Source organism: Pinus tabuliformis, chromosome 1_1 (assembly GCF_031772625.1).
Source record: "Pinus tabuliformis cultivar Carrire ecotype Pingquan chromosome 1_1, CPIR1, whole genome shotgun sequence".
Lineage (NCBI taxonomy): Eukaryota > Viridiplantae > Streptophyta > Pinopsida > Pinales > Pinaceae > Pinus > Pinus tabuliformis.
The window spans coordinates 699,051,898-699,070,948 of NC_142297.1; the positions used below are offsets into that span (position 1 = coordinate 699,051,898).

Genomic DNA, 19,051 nt, shown 5'->3' on the forward strand with positions numbered 1-19,051 from the left:
GGCTTGCTTCTACAAGCATGCAAACCCGGAAATGGCTCAAACTGGTAACTTGCACTGCCCATAAATTTTGTTGCTGTTGGCTGGAGGTGAACTGTGATTTATGCCTTCAAATCTGCTCAAAAATTTTTGCCATCCACAAACTCCCGTTATATAGGCAAGGGGAACTCTCTCCAAAACTCAGAATCTCTAACCCACATCTACTGCTTCAAAATATGTACCTCAAAGTCCTATTGCATCCAAGAAATGTGCAGCGCTGATCAAATCTCTTGCAATACACTCAAGGGAAGCCTTGATATAGACTCCCAAACTTTCTGGGAGACACCCAAAATTCTCCAAAATGAGGGTGGAATTTTCGCTTGGAATTCTTGTGCCAAACAACACTTTTCTTCTTGTGCTAAACAACACCAAGAGAAGATGAAAGGGGAAATGTAATAGACAAAAGATGATCAACAAATGAGTATATCTTCCTTTTATAATTTTTCCCCATGCTTCTCGACTCCCTTTTTGTTAATTTTAGGTATGTTCTATGCTACAACAAGCTATTTCAATTTCTTTTCCACATTAGCAATCACTTCGGCATAAAGTAAACTGCAGATAGAACATAAATATAAATCGCAGAAGACAAGCCAAGACAAGAGGACACAAGATGTGGCGCTAGCCAGGGACAAATCCCACAATGTGGGGAAACCCTTGATCAATTCTTCTTTTATGTTCTTCAAAGTTCAACAGAGAAAGTGAGAGAGATACTACATTTACAATAGAAGTCAATCACTTTGACTTTTGATATCGGCATGAGATCAGTTGAAGACATATTGTTTCAACTGATTCTCTAAGGTGACTCGTTCACCTATCATAGTGCCGCATCTCGTCTATTTGCTGCACATTATCGTGTGACACCTTGCTGTATTGTCACATGTGTTGAACCTTGATGACTGAGCTGCTCTCATCTTCATACTGCATCTTCCATGGTCTTATTCATCATCAAGCTGCCCATGCTCATGATCTCATTCATCATTATGCTGCCCATGCTCATATCATCATGCATCATTATGCAGCATGCTGCCCATGCTCATATCATCATGCTGCTTATTATGTTTCCCATGATCTCATACATCATGCTGCTTATTATGTTTCCCATGATCTCATACATCACGCTGCCCATACTCATATCATCATGTATCATTATGCTGCCCATGCTCATATCATCATGCTACCCATGATCTCATACATCATGTTGCCTTCCTTCGGAGACAGATGCTCTGGTTGTTTCGGTAGGTCCCAGTAGTTTCGGCATTTCTGGCTTTTCCGGCGTTTTCGGCTTTTTCAGTAGTTCCGGCTTTTCCGGCGTTTCTGGCAATTCCGGTGTTTTCGGCTTTTCCGAATTTTCCCTAGGATCTCTCCTCCTACTAAAACCCAAAGGCAAGTAGAAAGAGGAAGAGATCCAAGTGTGTGTTGAAATGACTTGAAGTCCTCTTCTATTTATACTAAAACGTAGAGGTTGAATAGACATGACTGTTGGGCTTCTGAGCCTAAATAAGTTGCTGGTCGACTTAACAATTTGTCCATAACATAAATAAATTCATAACATCACAAATACTTATCAGAATCGAATGATCTTTAAATCAATCCTACACCTCTCAATGAGGGGGATCCAATAAAAATATCAGCTGCCATAAATAATATGACCCACATGGAGTTTGGCCCTAGTTGCCAATTTTAACACTCCCTCTCAACTAGGGAGAACTCAATCCGCTGATCCATATGTCCAACTATACTATCTCTGCCATTAGTGCCTTGCACAACTCTGCTCAGTTCCGCGCAGCTCTGCTCGCTTTTCTCTGCTCTGCTTAGCTCTGATAAGCTCTACTGGCTCTGCTCTGCTCTACTGGCTCTGCTTAGCTCTACTCAGCTTTGCTGGCTCTGCTCAACTTAGCTCTGCTGAACCATGAAGAAGAAGAATTGATCGAGAATGTGTCATACCGTTCTCCACTGACCTGAAGTCAGTCTTAGAGTGTGTACAACTCCTATCACTGGTCCTAGACTAGTACTCTACTGACTCGAAGTCAATCTCAGAGTGTGTACCACTGGTCCTAGACCAGTCCTTAGTCGACCCGAAGTCAGTGTCATAGTGGGTACAACTCCTACCACTGGTCCGAGATCAGTCCTCAATCTACCCGAAGTCAATGTCATAGTGGGTACAACTCCTACCACTGGTCCCAAACCAATATCATTGATCCCAGATCAATGAAGGTCATCCTAGCATAGGGAGTACGGTAGATACAACGATGCGTCCATCGGTACTACTATGGTCCCTATCCTCATTTCCTTGCTCATTGAACAGATGAGAGGTACTTCCCATGAGTCCCAGACTGCATGGGTAGGATGCCTCGACAAGAGAACTTAATCAATCCTGTCCTCATAGGTGAACTAATCATCCTGCTACATAATCATTATGGAGAACACATCATCCAGGCCTCACAGGAGAACTAATCATCCTGCTACACAATCGTCACGGAGAACACATCATGCAAACCTCACAGGAGAACTAATCATCCTGCTACACAATCGTCATGGAGAACACATCATCCAGACCTCACAGGAGAATTAATCATCCTGCTACACAATTGTCATGGAGAACACATCATCCAAACCTCACAGGAGAATTAATCATCCTACTATGCAGGAGAGCGAATCATCCTGTCCCACAAGAGAGCAAATCATCTTGTCCCACAAGAGAGCGAATCATCCTGTCCACAGGAGAGTGAATCATCCTGTCCACAGGAGAGCGAATCATCCTGTCCCACAAGAGAGCGAATCATCTTGTCCACAGGAGAGAGAATCATCCTGTCCATAGGAGAGTGAATCATCCTAGCCCAGTGCGCACCACCAGGGGAGGGTGAGTCACCCTGTGGTCGTATGTTGCTCCATTAAGAACCGCAGGCCCCCAGAGCTCAATGTATGCAACATGCAGGACCCTTTTACAAGGGTCTCTCGATGACTCCAAGTCGTTTGGGAAAATCACAAATTTGATCTTTCCCCGGGGCTCTGACAAAGTGTAGCGACTTGTACATCATCTCAGTGCGATGGAGCCTCCTTGCTCATCGACTTACCATATCCCAGATAAGGCAGTATCTGATGTCTATCCGCTGGAGCAATCATTGAATACGGGATTCCTCAATAATCGAATCCCACCTCTGGTTGTCACAGAGAATCACATTGGTATTCATCATGTGTACTCACTGAAGAGTTTCCACAACCAGGCAACTTTATACGAGGTCATACTCGTAGTTATGTATCCGGTCTTGGCGGTACTTATAACAACCGATTTCTGCTTCCTGCTCATCCATGATATCGAAGCAGAATCCAAAGAGAACCAGCACTGAGAAGTGCTCTAGTGATCCTCCACACTCCCTGCCCAGTCAACATTCGAATAATCATGGAATTTTCATATTTCCGGTAGTGTAACTCAATCCATGAGAGATTGTGACCCGAAGATATATTAGAGGATTCTTGGCACCAATCTAGTGAGGCTCAACCAAATATGAGCTCACCATGCTAACTGCAAAACATAGGTCCGGTGTTCACCAAGAACATCAACGTGATTGAGTTTATAAAACTCAAAGGCATTTCCCAAATCTGGTCCAACATCACTACCATATGACTTCTGAAGGTTAATATCCTCGAGGTAGTCACAGGCTTGTAGTTTATCATTCCATATTCGGAATCCAACTCCCTCTTACTTCTGCAAATGAGAGGGTCTGCACTTGTCAGAAATAGGTCATCCTTATGAGGTGCCAGTATGAGAGGTCTATCATCCACAACCTTCGGGTAATGGTTTGGATCGTTTTCACTCCTAGTGAATCTCAGCTTCATCAAACAGCTATCAATCCTCTCATACTATGCCCGGGGTGTTTTGCTTCAAGCCATAGAGGGATTTCTTCCCCCTGTATACATGAGATTCCTGTTCATGAATCTCAAAATCCATGGGTTGTTCCAAACCTGTGGACCTGCTACATGAGGGGAAGGGTCCCCTTGTAAGATTTTCCTTTGCTACATCTTAGACATGTACTATCAAGCTCTTTTTGAATTCAGGTATCCCAGACACCATTTGACTGACAGATCTCTGGTGCTGAGTCAATGGACATGGGCCCCAGTGGACTTGATACAACCCCAAACTCTAAAACATCTTTGAAAAATCTATTTTCAAACACGTACCTTTCCATCAATGAGTGCCACCCTGAAACCTTAAACTTCCATTTCCGAGATGGACACCATGTTCTTCTTGCGATCAGGTACATAAAAGAGATTCTGGGGTTCCTTGCTTTCTTTGAAGAGTCGACCATTTCCTTGATGACCTGCATTACTTATCATTCCTCTGATCATTGAAGATGTCCCTGGAATGATTGTTATCTTCATCAAGAGATGTGTCTCTGCTCTTTGCATGATGGTCGAACTTATTGCAACCAAGGCATTTGCCTTTCCTTCCACCCTTAGATCTGAACTTCCCAATGAAGTGATCTTCTGCTGTGCCATTCTGATAATATTCTCTGCTTTTACTTCACCCTTAGCGAACTTAGAAGAGAGATGTGGAACTCATTGATCCTTTTGTCTTGTCCCTATTGTCTTTGGTGATTGCTCTTTCACTCTTGCTTGGGCATTGTCTTCACCTCAGCTCTGATACCATGTTAATTTTAGGTATGTTCTATGCTAGAGCAATTTATTTCAATTTCTTTTCCACATTAGCAATCACATCAGCATAAAGTAAACTGCAGATAGAACATAAATATAAATCGCAGAAGACAAGCCAAGACAAGAGGACACAAGATGTGGCGCTAGCCAAGGACAAACCCCACAATGTGGGGAAACCCTTGATCAATTCTTCTTTTATGTTCTTCAAAGTTCAACAGAGAAAGTGAGAGAGATAGTACATTTACAATAGAAGTCAATCACTTTGACTTTTGATATCGGCATGAGATTAGTTGAAGACATATTGCTTCAACTGATTCTCTAAGGTGACTCGTTCACCTATCATAGTGCTGCATCTTGTCTATTTGCTGCACATTACCGTGTGACACCTTGCTGTACTGTCACATGTGTTGAACCTTGATGATTGAGCTGTTCTCATCTCCAGATTGCATCTTCCATGGTCTTATATATTGTCAAGCTGCCCATGCTCATGATCTCATTCATCATTATGCTGCCCATGTTCATATCATCATGCTGCTTATTATGTTGCCCATGATCTCATACATCATGCTGCCCATACTCATATCATCATGCATCATTATGCTGCCCATGCTCATATCATCATGCTGCTTATTATGCTGCCCATGATCTCATACATCATGTTGCCTTCCTTCGAAGACAAATGCTCTGACTGTTTTGGCAGTTCCCAGTAGTTCTGGCTTTTTTGGTAGTTCCGGCTTTTTCGGCAGATCCGGCTTTTCTGGCTTTTATGGCTTTTCCGACGTTTCCAGCTTTTTCGGTAGTTCCGGCTTTTCCGGATTTTCCGGCGTTTCCGGCTTTTCCTTAGGATCTCTCCTCCTACTAAAACCCAAAGACAAGTAGAGAGAGGAAGAGATCCAAGCGTGTGTTGAAATGACTTGAAGTCCTCTTCTATTTATACTAAAACGTAGAGGTTGAATAGACATGACTGTTGGGCACGTTGCTGGCCGACTTAACAATTTGTCCATAACATAAATAAATTCATAACTTCATAAATACTTATCGGAATCGGATGATCTTTAGATCAATCCTACACCTCTCAATGAGAGGGATCCAATAAAAATATCAGCTGCCATAAATAATATGACCCACATGGAGTTTGGCCCTAGTTTCCAATTTTAACACTTTTTAATTATTATTTTATTGGAGGGGGCCATTTTCCACTAGGTGACTTTTTACTCCATTTTAATAAAATAATAATTTGCCACCAATCTCCATTAGAATAATATTTTGCCTCCTTTCCTTCAGTAAAATAATATTTTGCCGCCATTCCATTAAAATAATATTTTTTTGCCTTTTCTCACAAAATAATATTTTCCCCTTTTTTAATATTATAAAAAATTGGCAAAACCCTGTAGTGATTTTTGCATGCATAAAATTGGGGACATGACATACTTCTTATTTCTTGTCATATGATAGGACGCTCTGCTGTCGACATACCATAAACTGGTAGCCACTGAGGTTGCCATGCAAGCAATGAGTGAAAACTCCTCCAAATGAGAAGAGAACTCATCAATCTCTACAGAGGTTGCTACTTGGTCCTTCTTGGACCCTTTCTTCCTGTTAGGGCATTTAGTAGCATAATGCCCAAACTGGTGGCATGAAAAACACTTGATCTTATTGAGATCCTTTTTCTTCTTCTCACCCTTGGAGTTCGACTCTCCACCACCACTGCCCTTTTTACCCTTGGACTTGCTCCTTTTGCTAGCTAGAGCAAAATTTTCTTCATCTTCCCTAGCCTTAGCATGTGACCTAGCTTGTTTGCGAAACTCCTCTTAGACACAGTCTCCCCATAATCTCTCCCAATCTGGAAGGTATTTTTAGGCACAAATCCCATCTGTGAAGGCTAGCCATGATTTGGAGAAACCCAATATAGCAAAATTTATCAAATCCCTATCTGGAACTGTTTCACCTACACCAGCCAACTCTTCCTTTACTTTGGAAAACTTGGTGAGATAAGACACCACTGAATCTGACTTGGACAATGTAATATTCCTGATCTTGTCCTTCAATACCAATCTTTTGGCCTCGCTCGAACCCTAATAGAGACCAATGATGGTTGTCCACATGGCTTTGGCTATTTTCTTCCTAGTCAGGGGAGGAATAATATGGTCCTTGACTCCTTCCAAGATGATTCTTCTTACCTTGGCATTCATCTTGTTTTGATCCAATTGTTGAGGGTCAGAGGGTGCAGCCGAGAAAATATCAACTGGAACTGTTTCACCCACACCAACGAACTCTTCCTTTATTTTGGAAAACTTGATGAGGTAAGATACCACTGAATCTGACTTGGACAATGTAATATTCCTGAGCCTGTCCTTCAATACCAGCGTTTTAGCCTCGCTCGAACCTTGATAGAGACCAATGATGGTTGTTCACATGGCTTTGGCTGTTTTCTTCCTAGTCAGGTGAGGAAAAATGTGGTCTTTGACTCCCTTCAAGATAATTCTTCTTGCCTGAGCATCCATCTTGTAATGCTGAGCCAACTGTTGAGGGTCAGAGGATGCGACAGGACATTATCAACAAAATCCCATGTCCCTTGCAGCTCCAACACCATTGCTATCCTTTCTCACCATGAATAGAAGTTGGACGCACCATCCAATTTGTCTTCAAATTTGAGACCATGATACGCCATATTGCCAAATCACATTGCACAAAACAAATCACGTTGCCCAAAAGCAATGCGCATTGCCCAAAAACCCTAGCAGCTAAATCGATCTAATAAACCCACTCGCTCTGAATCACATAATCTGCTCTTGCAGATAAAAATGTGTTTGGTCTTCAATAAGAGGCTATGCTTTGATACCATATTAGATTTCCTTAAAACCTTGGAACTGATTCACAATTTTCCAACTATAAAATCAGAAATACAAACAACTGCTGCATTGGAAACTTAAATTGCAAATACATTGAGTTTTCTAACTTAGCATGCAGAATGGAAAATAAATAAATCAGAAGACACACATCCGACACATAGAACACAAGATATACTTAGGAAACCCTAACTTTGGTGAAAATCTTCAACTTTGTGTGTGTTTTCTATTAGCTCAACAAATAAACTGTGGAATTTTTTTACAGCAATGGAATGCTTCCCATTACAACAAATCCAACTTCAACAACACAACTGATACAACCCCTGCGCACTCGTGCTAACCCCTGCGCTCTCGTGCTATCATACAGATGCACTGATTCTTCCATTTGTGCACAGATGTGCACTGGTTTTGGACTAGGCTGAGGCTATTCGGCCCCTTCCTTCTGTCTCTATATCGCTAATCTGATCACTGAGTACTGCAAACCATGATTTCTGTGCTGAGCCAACCACACACTCTCTGTGCTCTTTGAACTGACCTCCACTTCATTCTATCTCTTATAATTTCAACCCAAACCATAAAATCACTTTCAATGGCTGAGATTATATTGTGATGAAGGGCTAAGATTATAACATAAGTTAACTTAGGAATTTTTAATTTTTCCTAAGTCCACTTTAGGAAATAGTTAAATAATTTAATATTCTGCTAAAGTGGCTGTATTATGGGTCCCTCTGCTAGCCTTAGAACTATAGGCAACCATAATATTTTCTTCTTTACTCCAATCAATACTGAAGGCTTCATTATTACAAATTTACAGGTTAAAATGTACATGCCCACGAGAATGGCTGCTATTCTTATCTGATGCTCTATGGAATAACAATTCAAATAATTTCGTGCAATAATCAAATCAAGATTTTTCCTGAAGACCACCATCAAGCTCCACAAACATCTATATTAAGTCCCAGTAGAAATGCTAAGAACTTCAGTGACACGCTCATTTAAATCAATAATTGTGGATACTAAAAAACACTGTACTTAGTCCAAGAAATAGAATATGTGATCATAAATGGAGTGTTTATTATATAGTATATGCCATTGTATGTGAGAAGTCATGAGTCTTAACCCTAATTAGAAGGCCTTGAATGGAGTTGATAATTCCGTTCTATTACAGTTCATCTTATAATTGAATAATATAAAACAATTATTATTCTTAAAAATGGGTTCAATCAGTTTTATATTTTAGATAGATAAGGTCATGGAAGGAAGAGATCTACTTTTACAATACAATCATTTTATTTAATTGAGTCTATACACTTCTTTTTTATTTATTCATATAACAACAGAACACAGAGAAGTCTCTTTTTAATTTTAGTTCTCATTTTGCAGCGTCTCCATTGTGGATGTATTGCTTCTATTCATTTGTTTATACTTCTTGATCATGGAGGCATAGAGTGCATCAATTGTGCGAAGAAGAACGGCAACTTGAATTATGTAAGATCTCTTGCTGTTGTTTAGTGTGATTGTTATATGGATAAATTGTTGCTTCTTCATGCTGATAACAATGACTTACCACTGAAAACCTGAATTGTGCAAGCTGTTTGTCATAGTTCAATCTGCTTGGTAAATTGATATAAGCTGTTTGTCATAGTTCAATCTGCTTGGTAAATTGATATATTTGTGTATTTTTCTGCCACTGTAATCAACATTGACCTAGCTTTAGAAAGGCATTATACATATATCTTTTAATCTGATTGTTATTCTTTTGGTCCTTCCAATTGAGCATGAATCCACCCAAAGTTAGTTTGGAAATGACAATGAACTGGAGTTAAATAAGAAAAGTTATGTGCACATAACAAATAAACAGGGGAATAATTCATTGTGCTTTTACTCAACTCACAATTATATCCACATATATGCACACTTAATCAATGAGATGGAGGTAAGCTGCACAGAGTATGCTATGATATTGCCTCCGTTGGTGATGATAACTCAATGCAAAATGGGGAAGCATCTATTTACACTTGCAAGTCCTACATACATGATGGATGGGAAACACAATCATTTACTCAGTCAATTAGGCTTGCTAAATAGGACGACTTAATGATATGTTCATAATGATGACCTTCACTCAATTAATTAGGGCTCTTTACCTGGGGTTTCTTAGTGACGTCTTATACTGATGGCCTTGAGACTTAACTCCTGACCCACTCATAAAGTAATACAGTACGTGATCACATAATAATAGCTTTGTTGACCATGTGTAAGTAAGATAAAATACATTATAAGACAATATTATGTAGTGACTATTTTGGGGCTAACTTCTGCCCGTTCCTCTGTATTTGGGCCCCTCACTTATGCAATGAGCCAGCCCTGAATTTATTCTACGTCTTTAAATTATCTTCAACAATGAGTCTCATATCTTCTTTTGTTTGATCATCTTCTCATTAAAATTTTTGTTTTTCTTTGAAGTCTCATACATTTGTCACACATCAATCCATACTCAAGATCTTGGGATGCTTGGTATCTTGGTGTTCCACAGAATATGACAAAAGTGCACGGGGGATCACTGCAACTAGTTTTACCAAAAACATCAAGAAAACAAATTCCTCTTATACATGTACTGAACATTGAAGGGTAACATAGAACAAGAACCTCTTACAAATTTTCCCCACCCCTCGTTGAAATTAATGAGATTGCTTTTTGCTTACAGAACATTTGATTATGTTTTAATACTTGGGGTTATATTTGTGGAGTGGCAGCTCTCTATAATATTTATGAGCCACTAATACTTAGGGTGCTAAAGATATTGTAATGAGGGATGATTAACACATTAGAGATATATGGATGCACAATTTATAACAAAGTTTATCTGTTATTTTTTCTCTCCACCATAGTTTCTATGGATGTGGTGTTGAGCATTATCGGAGCCTGTGATCATGTACAAACTAAAGTCAAGTTAATGGATGGAAGCTTTGGGAAGAGTTTGTGGAACCAAGTAAAAGGTGAAATAAGTAATTGTCCGGCAAAGGCAAGGTGAGACAACCTAAATTAAGAACAGAGGCACTTAATATGAATCTTCATCTAAAAAAGGAAATGTGTTGAAATTTCTTAAATTCCTGAAGTTCAACTTAGGAAAATTAAAGAGGAAAGTAACAAAAATGGAGAAGAGCTGAAGGCCAACCCATTGAAACTAGAAATGATTATAGAGAAATAATTGATTGAATCGTAGAAGCATGGAAGAGAAGGCCAGGACAGACTGGAAGACATGAGCACCCCTTGAGCAACATTGTGAGTATGAGAACAAAAGAAATCCATGCAGCAGATCCCGAGTAATAGAAAAACAAGTAGATTTGCAGGAGAACCCTAAACCCATACAATAGCTTGAAAGATGTGACTCGTGAGATTTGAATAGCAATGCTTGGTCAAATTTTAGAAAAAATTATGCAAAAAAGAATCTCGAGTCATCAAAGAAGAAACATGCATGAATAGGCTTCTGATCTGTGTGAAGAGAGGTAATTTTCTCAGCGGAATAACCCAGGGGGCACAGATTCCATTGCAACAATGACTTGGCAGGTATTAAAGAGAAGATTAGATTTGTTTGCATAATGTTGGTTTTGAAGAGTAGACATAGAGATTAATAGAAGTAAACATGTAAAAGGACGAAATTACAGAGTGTGCAACAAGAAAGTGGGAGATCATGTTAGAGTTGAAAAATCTGTCATTTGCAACAAAACCTTTTTTCCTGTGACTCAGGCAGACCATAGAACAACATGATGTTTTCCAAAGTGACCAAGATTTGGATCTGGATCCAGATGTGGATCCACCAGTTTTTTGTAAAGCCAGGATTTGGACACAGCAGGGAAACAAGTACAAATAATATAACTTTTATTTATTTATTTTATTTTAAATTTAAAAAATAGAATTTATATAATTTTTTTTTAAATTGTAAATTTTCAAATATATATATATATAATATGTAAATTTGTAATACTTGTATAAAATAATTGATATATTGTATTAAGAAACTTATAATTAATGCATGATTTATAAATATCTTATATGAATTATTTAAAAAAATTTAAATTATAAACTTAAACTTCCACATTCAATACATAAACTTTTCTAAGAGTGCTTTTAATATAAATGGATTTTGATGTAAAATTGTTAAGAGAATAAACCATTATATAAACTGCACATTCACTACGGTATAATTATACTTTCCATATTCATTATATAAACTTATGCATTAACTTTTTATAAATGTATATGATATACCTGAAATTCATGAAATTTTACAGTATAAAGTTACCTTCCGCCATTATTTCAAAACATATATATTAAAGTTTATCTCAGCTGTTGACTACACTTCTTGTTCTTGATGTTTACAGAGATGGCATTTCTCACGTATAAGACTACCTGTGCCATAGAGTGTATCTTAGGTGGGTGCATGTGGATCTGGATCTGAATCTGAATCTGTATCCAATCTAGGGATTTGTGGATCAAGCCCCTTGGTCCAACAAATCCGGTAAAATAGATGTTTTTCAATGTTCCACCAAGACTTCGGGACGGGGAGACGCACAAGGGGGACGTGTGGGAGTACCCTCAAATTTTAGGGAAATTTAGGGGGGACGGGGGGACGTCGGGGTATATATATTTTTTCCTTTTTAATATATATATATATATATATATTTCAAATTCATATTCAATAATGAAAGCATAAATACAATGATACATACATAATTGAATTAAATAATGAAATACATTGATCCATACTCATCATCCTTACTAATACATACATGACTCATCCATAGACCATGAGATTCAATAATGAAATACTCCAATCCATATTCATTATTCTTTATTCACCATTCTATAATCTACATTGATTTAAAAATTAAATTCATCATTCTTAATTCTAGATTCTAAATTGATTTAAAATTAGAATTCATCATTCATCATTCTAGAATCTAATTAATACTAAGAAAAATAGACTATAATAGACACTGAAATCTGAATACTGGAATAATAAATTGATATAACTAAAACTCAAAAACAGTGGAGTGATGGGTCTAAAAGTCACTCTAAAGTACAAAGAGGGCTTGGTGCTTTTCATTAAATACAAATTCCATACCCTTGTACATGATAAAATGCAATGGAAACATTGCAATCCATCGAATCCTAAATTCCTGAAAAACTGTTAAGTCTGCTGAATTTTGAGTGAGATCTAAAATTCTACTTTCTCCATATGAAATCCAATGAGGTCGGAACCACTTTCAAACATCCCGAGTCATTTCATGGTAATGTTAAAAATTTAAGTAAAAGTGACATTCGGAGAATGTCACTTTTACTTTAAGAATTTAACATTACCATGAATTGCATAGCGTTAGTAGGGAAATATGGTCAAATACTATGTTTTCCCTGTCATAAATCATTGTTTACAAGCAAATTTAATGAGGGACGCATAGCCCATATTGAGGGGGGATGCCCAGGTGTCCCCTTTTGGGGAGTTGCGTCCCCCACACCGGGGAAACGTCCCCCCTGCGTCTCCCCACGTCTCCCCGAAAGGGGGACGTGGGGAACGTTTCCCCAGACGTCCCCCCGTCCCGGGTGTGCGGGATGCACGCACCCGACCCTGGGGGACGCGTCCCCGTGGAACACTGTTGTTTTTTGCGGTAGAATAAAGAGTCCCCTAATAAGTTGATGTGAGAATGAATACCCAAATGGTGTAAAACTTATGCTTGATGCCAAAAAATTAAATTGTAGTGGCCTAGAGCACTCAAGAAGTTGCATATGCCCAACGAACCTGTTTGCAACATTTGTGGAAAGAATGACATCAAACATTTCTTCATAGTGGAAAGAATGAAACTATCTTCTTTCCATAAAAAATTAGCATCTTTCTTCAGAAGACTTTGAATAGGCTTGGCTATCTCTGCATAATTTAGAATAGATCTCCTAATAAAGTTTATCTTTCCATGGAAATACTGAAGGGATTTAAGATTACGAGGAAGAGGAATCTTTTCGATTTCCTCGAGCGTTTTAGGGTCAATATTGATCCCACCTTTGGAGATGATGTTACCAAGCAACTTCCCTTCAGTTACTCCAAACACAGATTTAGTAGGATTCAAGGAGATTCCAAACTCTCTGCACCTATCAAAAACTTGCTTGAGATGATCTATATGACTAATACCATCATTAGAAAAAATTGTTAGATCATCTTGATAAATTTCAATGATTTTACCAATGAAACCCTTTAAAGCATAGTCCATAGTCCTTTGAAAGGTAGCTCCAACGTTAGTTAATCCAAAAGGCATTTTGATGTATTCGAATGGTCCCCATGGTGTGGTGAATGTAGTTTTGTGTCGATCCTATTTCTTAACCCAAACTTGAATATATCTAGAAAAAACCATCTAGCAATGACATTATTCCTGAACCTGTTGCTCGTTTTAACATGGTCTCCATGTTTGGCAAAGTGTAATTATTCATTTTACATGCTAGATTAAGGTTTCTAAAATTGACACAAAGTCTGATTGTTCCATTCTTTTTTCTAACAATCACCAAATTAGAACACCATGTTGAATGCCTAGTTTGCACAATAATACTAGTTGCAAGCATCTTTGAAAGTTCCTTTTGAACTAAGGGGGCCAACTTAGGATTTATTTGCTTAAGTTTTTGACGAAAGGGTTTAGCATTTTAATTTGTTAAAGGGATAGTGTGTTCCATGACATCTTCTTTATAACCTTTCAACTCATCATAAGAAAATGCTAAAACATCCTTATATTCATGAAGTAAATCAGTCGACTTTTTCTGTTCTTCATTGCTAGTACCTTTTCCAATTTTCACAATTTTCGGGTCACTAGAGATACCAATATTTACTTCAATGAATTCCTTTGGATCCATCTTATATTCTTGATTGTGGTATCATCATTCATATTATCATTATAGCCAAATTCAAAATCGTCAATTTCTTCTAACTTATTAAGAAATCGAATAACATGATTATCATTATTGAATACCTGCCAATGCTCAACATTATCGGGAATTGAAGGCCTAAAAATGACTTCCATCTGAATTTTATCCTTTATCAACTCATTAGATAATTGCAAAGTAGGTGCTGCAAAATCAAGATCATCTGCCTGATTGTTCTCTTCTCTAGGGATAGCTTGAAGATCAAGAGCATCAAAAAGTTCTATAGTATCCCAAACAACATTTCGATATCTTTTAAGTCAATCATTTTTACATGTTAATTTATTCGTGACTTTCATAATGACTAACTCTGAATCTCCTTTTCTACTAAGTGATCTAACCTTTAAATCCTATGCCAATTCAAGACCCAAGAATAAGGCTTCATTATTAGCCACATTGTTGGTTGCTTCAAATTCGAATCTATAGGCAAACTTGAAAATGTGACCAAGGGGAGACTTTAATACTATAACAACACCTTTACCGTGCCTGTTAGATGCACCATCAAAATGCATATACCATACTTACTTTTTAAATCACCCACCTTTTCATCAACCCTAACTTCTGAGGGAACTATGGAGTTAGACAGAATGGCATAATTCCCAAGGTTAGGTTGTTCCTTTATAATCTCATTATGAGGGCTCTTGGGGTTTTCAACGTGGAATCTTCTTTCTGGCTCTTTGTTAAGTCTAACAAATCCATTACCTCTAGGTGAAGGAATTGTAGCATATGACCAATTCTTTTGAATACTCCATCCTAGATTAGAGGCCCACTTTCTGGACAATAACATACCCCAACCATGTGGTACATCAACTACAACTATGCCCATCACGATCATTATGTCAGGGTAAAATGATAAGTGCACTTGTAAATCCTTGATTAACCCATGAACTTTATTTTTTTTAGAATCCATGGAACATATGTTGTAGTAAGGACTAGAATTTCTTAAATTGAGCTGCTCCATGACCCATTTGGTCATAACACAAGTCGAAGCACCAGAATCCAACATGCTATTATACAATCGATAACCATTAACAAGTAATGAAAAATGGCTAATGATCTTTGTTATTCGGTCCATACTTTGCAAATATTTTGGGGCATCCTGATAGATAGCTTCAAGAGCTTTCCTTGAGAAACATTAACATGAGGAGCTTCAATGGCCTTCATTAATTTATCCTTTTGGGAGGGAATCTTCAATATCTCGGTGATAGGAACCCAAACTTTTGCATTATTCAACCATCCTCCCAAGTCAATATTTAATCCAAAATTATAACTTAAACCAGGGTTATAGCTTAGAGGGGTAATCAACTTCCCGCTTTGATCTTTATTCCTTATCTGATAAGTTAACCCTTTATCTTTTGCAATTTCCAAAACTTGGTCTGGAGAGGGCTTTTCACCAAATAGTTCAACCATCACATCTTTTTCTTCTCTAAAGTTATTGATACTATAAGAGGATGTAAGAGTTTTGACATCCCAACTATTTTCCTTAACTTCTATCCAATCATCCATAGACAAATGATATTCTTCACCAACAATATTTATTTGATTACTTGTCCCCAACATTCCATTATCCATGATTCTCTTTATAGTGGCGCAAGTAGCCTCTCCGTGAAGAGCATCACAAGCATTATTATTTCGATTATTATTATTCCTAGGTTGGAAAATCTACGCTTGAGATCTTTCCATCTAGACCAACCTACCCTGCAAGGCACTTATTTCCTTAGCATGACTTGATAATAACTTTGCTTTATTAAGTTCCACGATTTCAAGTGTAATTAGGTTCAGTCTTCATAATGACATTGTAATTATGATTTTTGTAAACAAGAAAATGAATTTATTATTATGCTTGCTTCATGGGTTTGATGAGTAAGAATTTTTATGTATAGATGGCTCCCATTGAGAGCCTTAGGATTTATCTTTAAAGGTCAAAGAGTCAATGTCATGAAGAACCCTTCAAGTGTAACTAGGTTCAGTCTTCATAATGACATTGTAATTATGATTTTTGTAAACAAGAAAATGAATTTATTATTATGCTTGCTTCATGGGTTTGATGAGTAAGAATTCTTATGTATAGATGGCTCCCATTGAGAGCCTTAGGATTTATCTTTAAAGGTCAAAGAGTCAATGTCATGAAGAACCCTTCAAGTGTAACTAGGTTCAGTCATCATAATGACATTGTAATTATGATTTTTGTAAACAAGAAAATGAATTTATTATTATGCTTGCTTCATGGGTTTGATGAGTAAGAATTTTTATGTATAGATGGCTCCCATTGAGAGCCTTAGGGTTTATCTTTAAAGGTCAAAGAGTCAATGTCATGAAGAACCCTTCTTGGGCATGTTTCAAATGTATTTGAGTCATAAACAATGTCAAGAAGCCCTCAAAATGATAAGCACAATCCTCTTTGTCATGTCGGCCTGCAAATCGAATTAAAAGCAGTCATAAGGAGATGCATCGGTTCACTCTGTCATGTCGACTCAAATATGGAGGACAGACTGCTATATATACCCAGCTAGGGTCTCTGTGAAAGAGGAGTAGAACTCAGATTCTCTGTGATTTTCAGATGGGGACAGGTCTGAGATCTTCGCGTATACACCTCTAAAATTTCAGATGGCAAAAACAGTGATACACTTTCGGATGGGCACCACAGAGGGACAGTCTCGGCATAGTTGTGACAAGGAAGATCTCGGTGCAAGGAGAACACAGTGACAGTCTCGATGAAGATCTTAGTGCAGGAAGAAAACACAATCATAGTCTCCGTGATGAAGATGATCTCAGAGATCCCACAGTAGAACACACAGTCTCAACATAATTATGATGAAAAGATCTCATAGTGACACACTCTGTCTCAACATACTTCAAGGTGCAGTCATGATCCTAGCATAGCTATGGTCTCGATCTTAATAGAGACATAGTCACAAGGTTATGATCTCGGTGAAGGTACAACTACGGTGAGACAGTCATGATCTCAGTGGATCTAGGTGCAACTCTCATGCATATATATACATATCTCAATATGGAGATCTCATTGATGAAGACCTTGGTGAAGGTGCAGTAATGGTGTTGCAACAGTAATGAAGATCTTGGTGGTGCAGTAGTGATGGCCTCTGTGGTGCAACAAAGATGATGATCTTAGCAGTGACAAAGAAGAGGATTGGTGTCTTGGTCTTGGAATGGCTATTAGGTCAAGGGTCTTGCTCTTGGTATTTATCATTTGGAATCTCTATAAGAAGAATTTGTGCGAGTTTTGCTCTCCTAGAGTGAGGTTTTGGCCATGGTAGAAAGCAAACATCTTATGTTCTTGTCTCTTTTGTTTTGGTAACTATTTGATGAATTGAGAAGACACTCTCTAATAATAACAAACGAAGATTGTGCTAATAATAAAGTTAAAAACACCTCACAAATAGTTATCATGACTAGAAGAATCTTATTAACCTACATTGCCCTAGGTTCTTCAACATGGGCAACAAAAGGAGACATTTAAGGACCAGTCTTCAAGAAGGGCATCAAAGCAAATTGAAGGGATTTGTGTTTCAAAACCTACATCAAAGATTGAAGGATCAGTCTACAACAGCAAGAGAATTTAGTCCTACAGCAAGACTAATTTGGATGCTTATCTGAAGTTCTCGGATAATTTCATAGTCTCATACTACCCACAGTCTCGGAGCTATGCTATTAACATCTCGATGCCACAATATGATTAAGTAATCTTAGTCAAAAGAATAGAAGGTAGTCCTTTGGTACCTCTCACAGTCTCTGAATCCTCACAGTCTCTGTGCTAATTCAATCCCTCTATTCAACCTTAAAATAACCATGGTGCTAGCCACAAATTTGGTGTCATTACAATCTCCGTTATACTACAGTGATCTCAACAACTTATACTTTGTAGCAGTTTCGGTGCTTCGTGGTGGACAATGCAAGAAGGTCTCAAAGATCTTTAAAAAGCGATTTCAGTGGTTCATGCTAAGCAACTCAAGCAAGGATTTACAATAAAATCACATTGACTCGAAGATCACCTAGAGGAAGCATCAGTGCATCTTCAATGTGATCAAGCTGAAGATTTTATCTTCACATGTCAAGTAAGTATTTTTCATTAATCAATTTGGTAAAATGACTTCATGGAATAAAGGAGGATTGTCATAAATCCTCATAGATAAGAGAAGTCAGTGAACATATCTGGGAAAAAGGTCTCCTTTGAATTTATGGGAGGGAACTCCTAAGTTCCTCCCATCCTTATGTAGTAGGAAAGGAGACATAAAAGAGATATATGAAATACTAAAACATATATTCTCTGAATAATACAGTGAAGAAGGTCATATCTCTTAAGACCTGATCTGCACAAAATTGAAGGTATCAAAGAATGAAGGAATATCTTCATGAGATCTCAATTGAGAAATCTGAGAGAGATGATAAGAAGATAATTGTCATTGTTCTAATTGATAAGCAAGGTAACAAATGTCCATGAACAAGAAGTTTACCTCATTTGACAACTTGTGGTCTCTATGCTAGATATAAAAAGACAAGTTGAGGGCAAAAGTGTTGTAGGTTAAAGAACT

The 19,051-nt window shown here is 37.9% G+C and overlaps 1 protein-coding gene across 3 annotated transcripts in view; it reads left to right on the top strand.

The window, feature by feature from the left end:
• The window catches only part of LOC149215396 (B3 domain-containing protein Os07g0679700-like), a 174,750-nt gene that overhangs the window by 41,946 nt on the left and 113,753 nt on the right, over positions 1–19,051 (top strand). For 2 of the 3 annotated variants that reach the window (XM_089392613.1, XM_089392614.1), the window contains exon 3: positions 8,922–9,026. In XM_089392613.1, coding sequence (XP_089248739.1) covers positions 8,922–9,026 — 105 coding nt within the window. Of the gene's footprint in view, positions 1–8,921; positions 9,027–19,051 lie in introns of those variants that run through there. The other variant, XM_089392616.1, reaches the window with a different exon arrangement.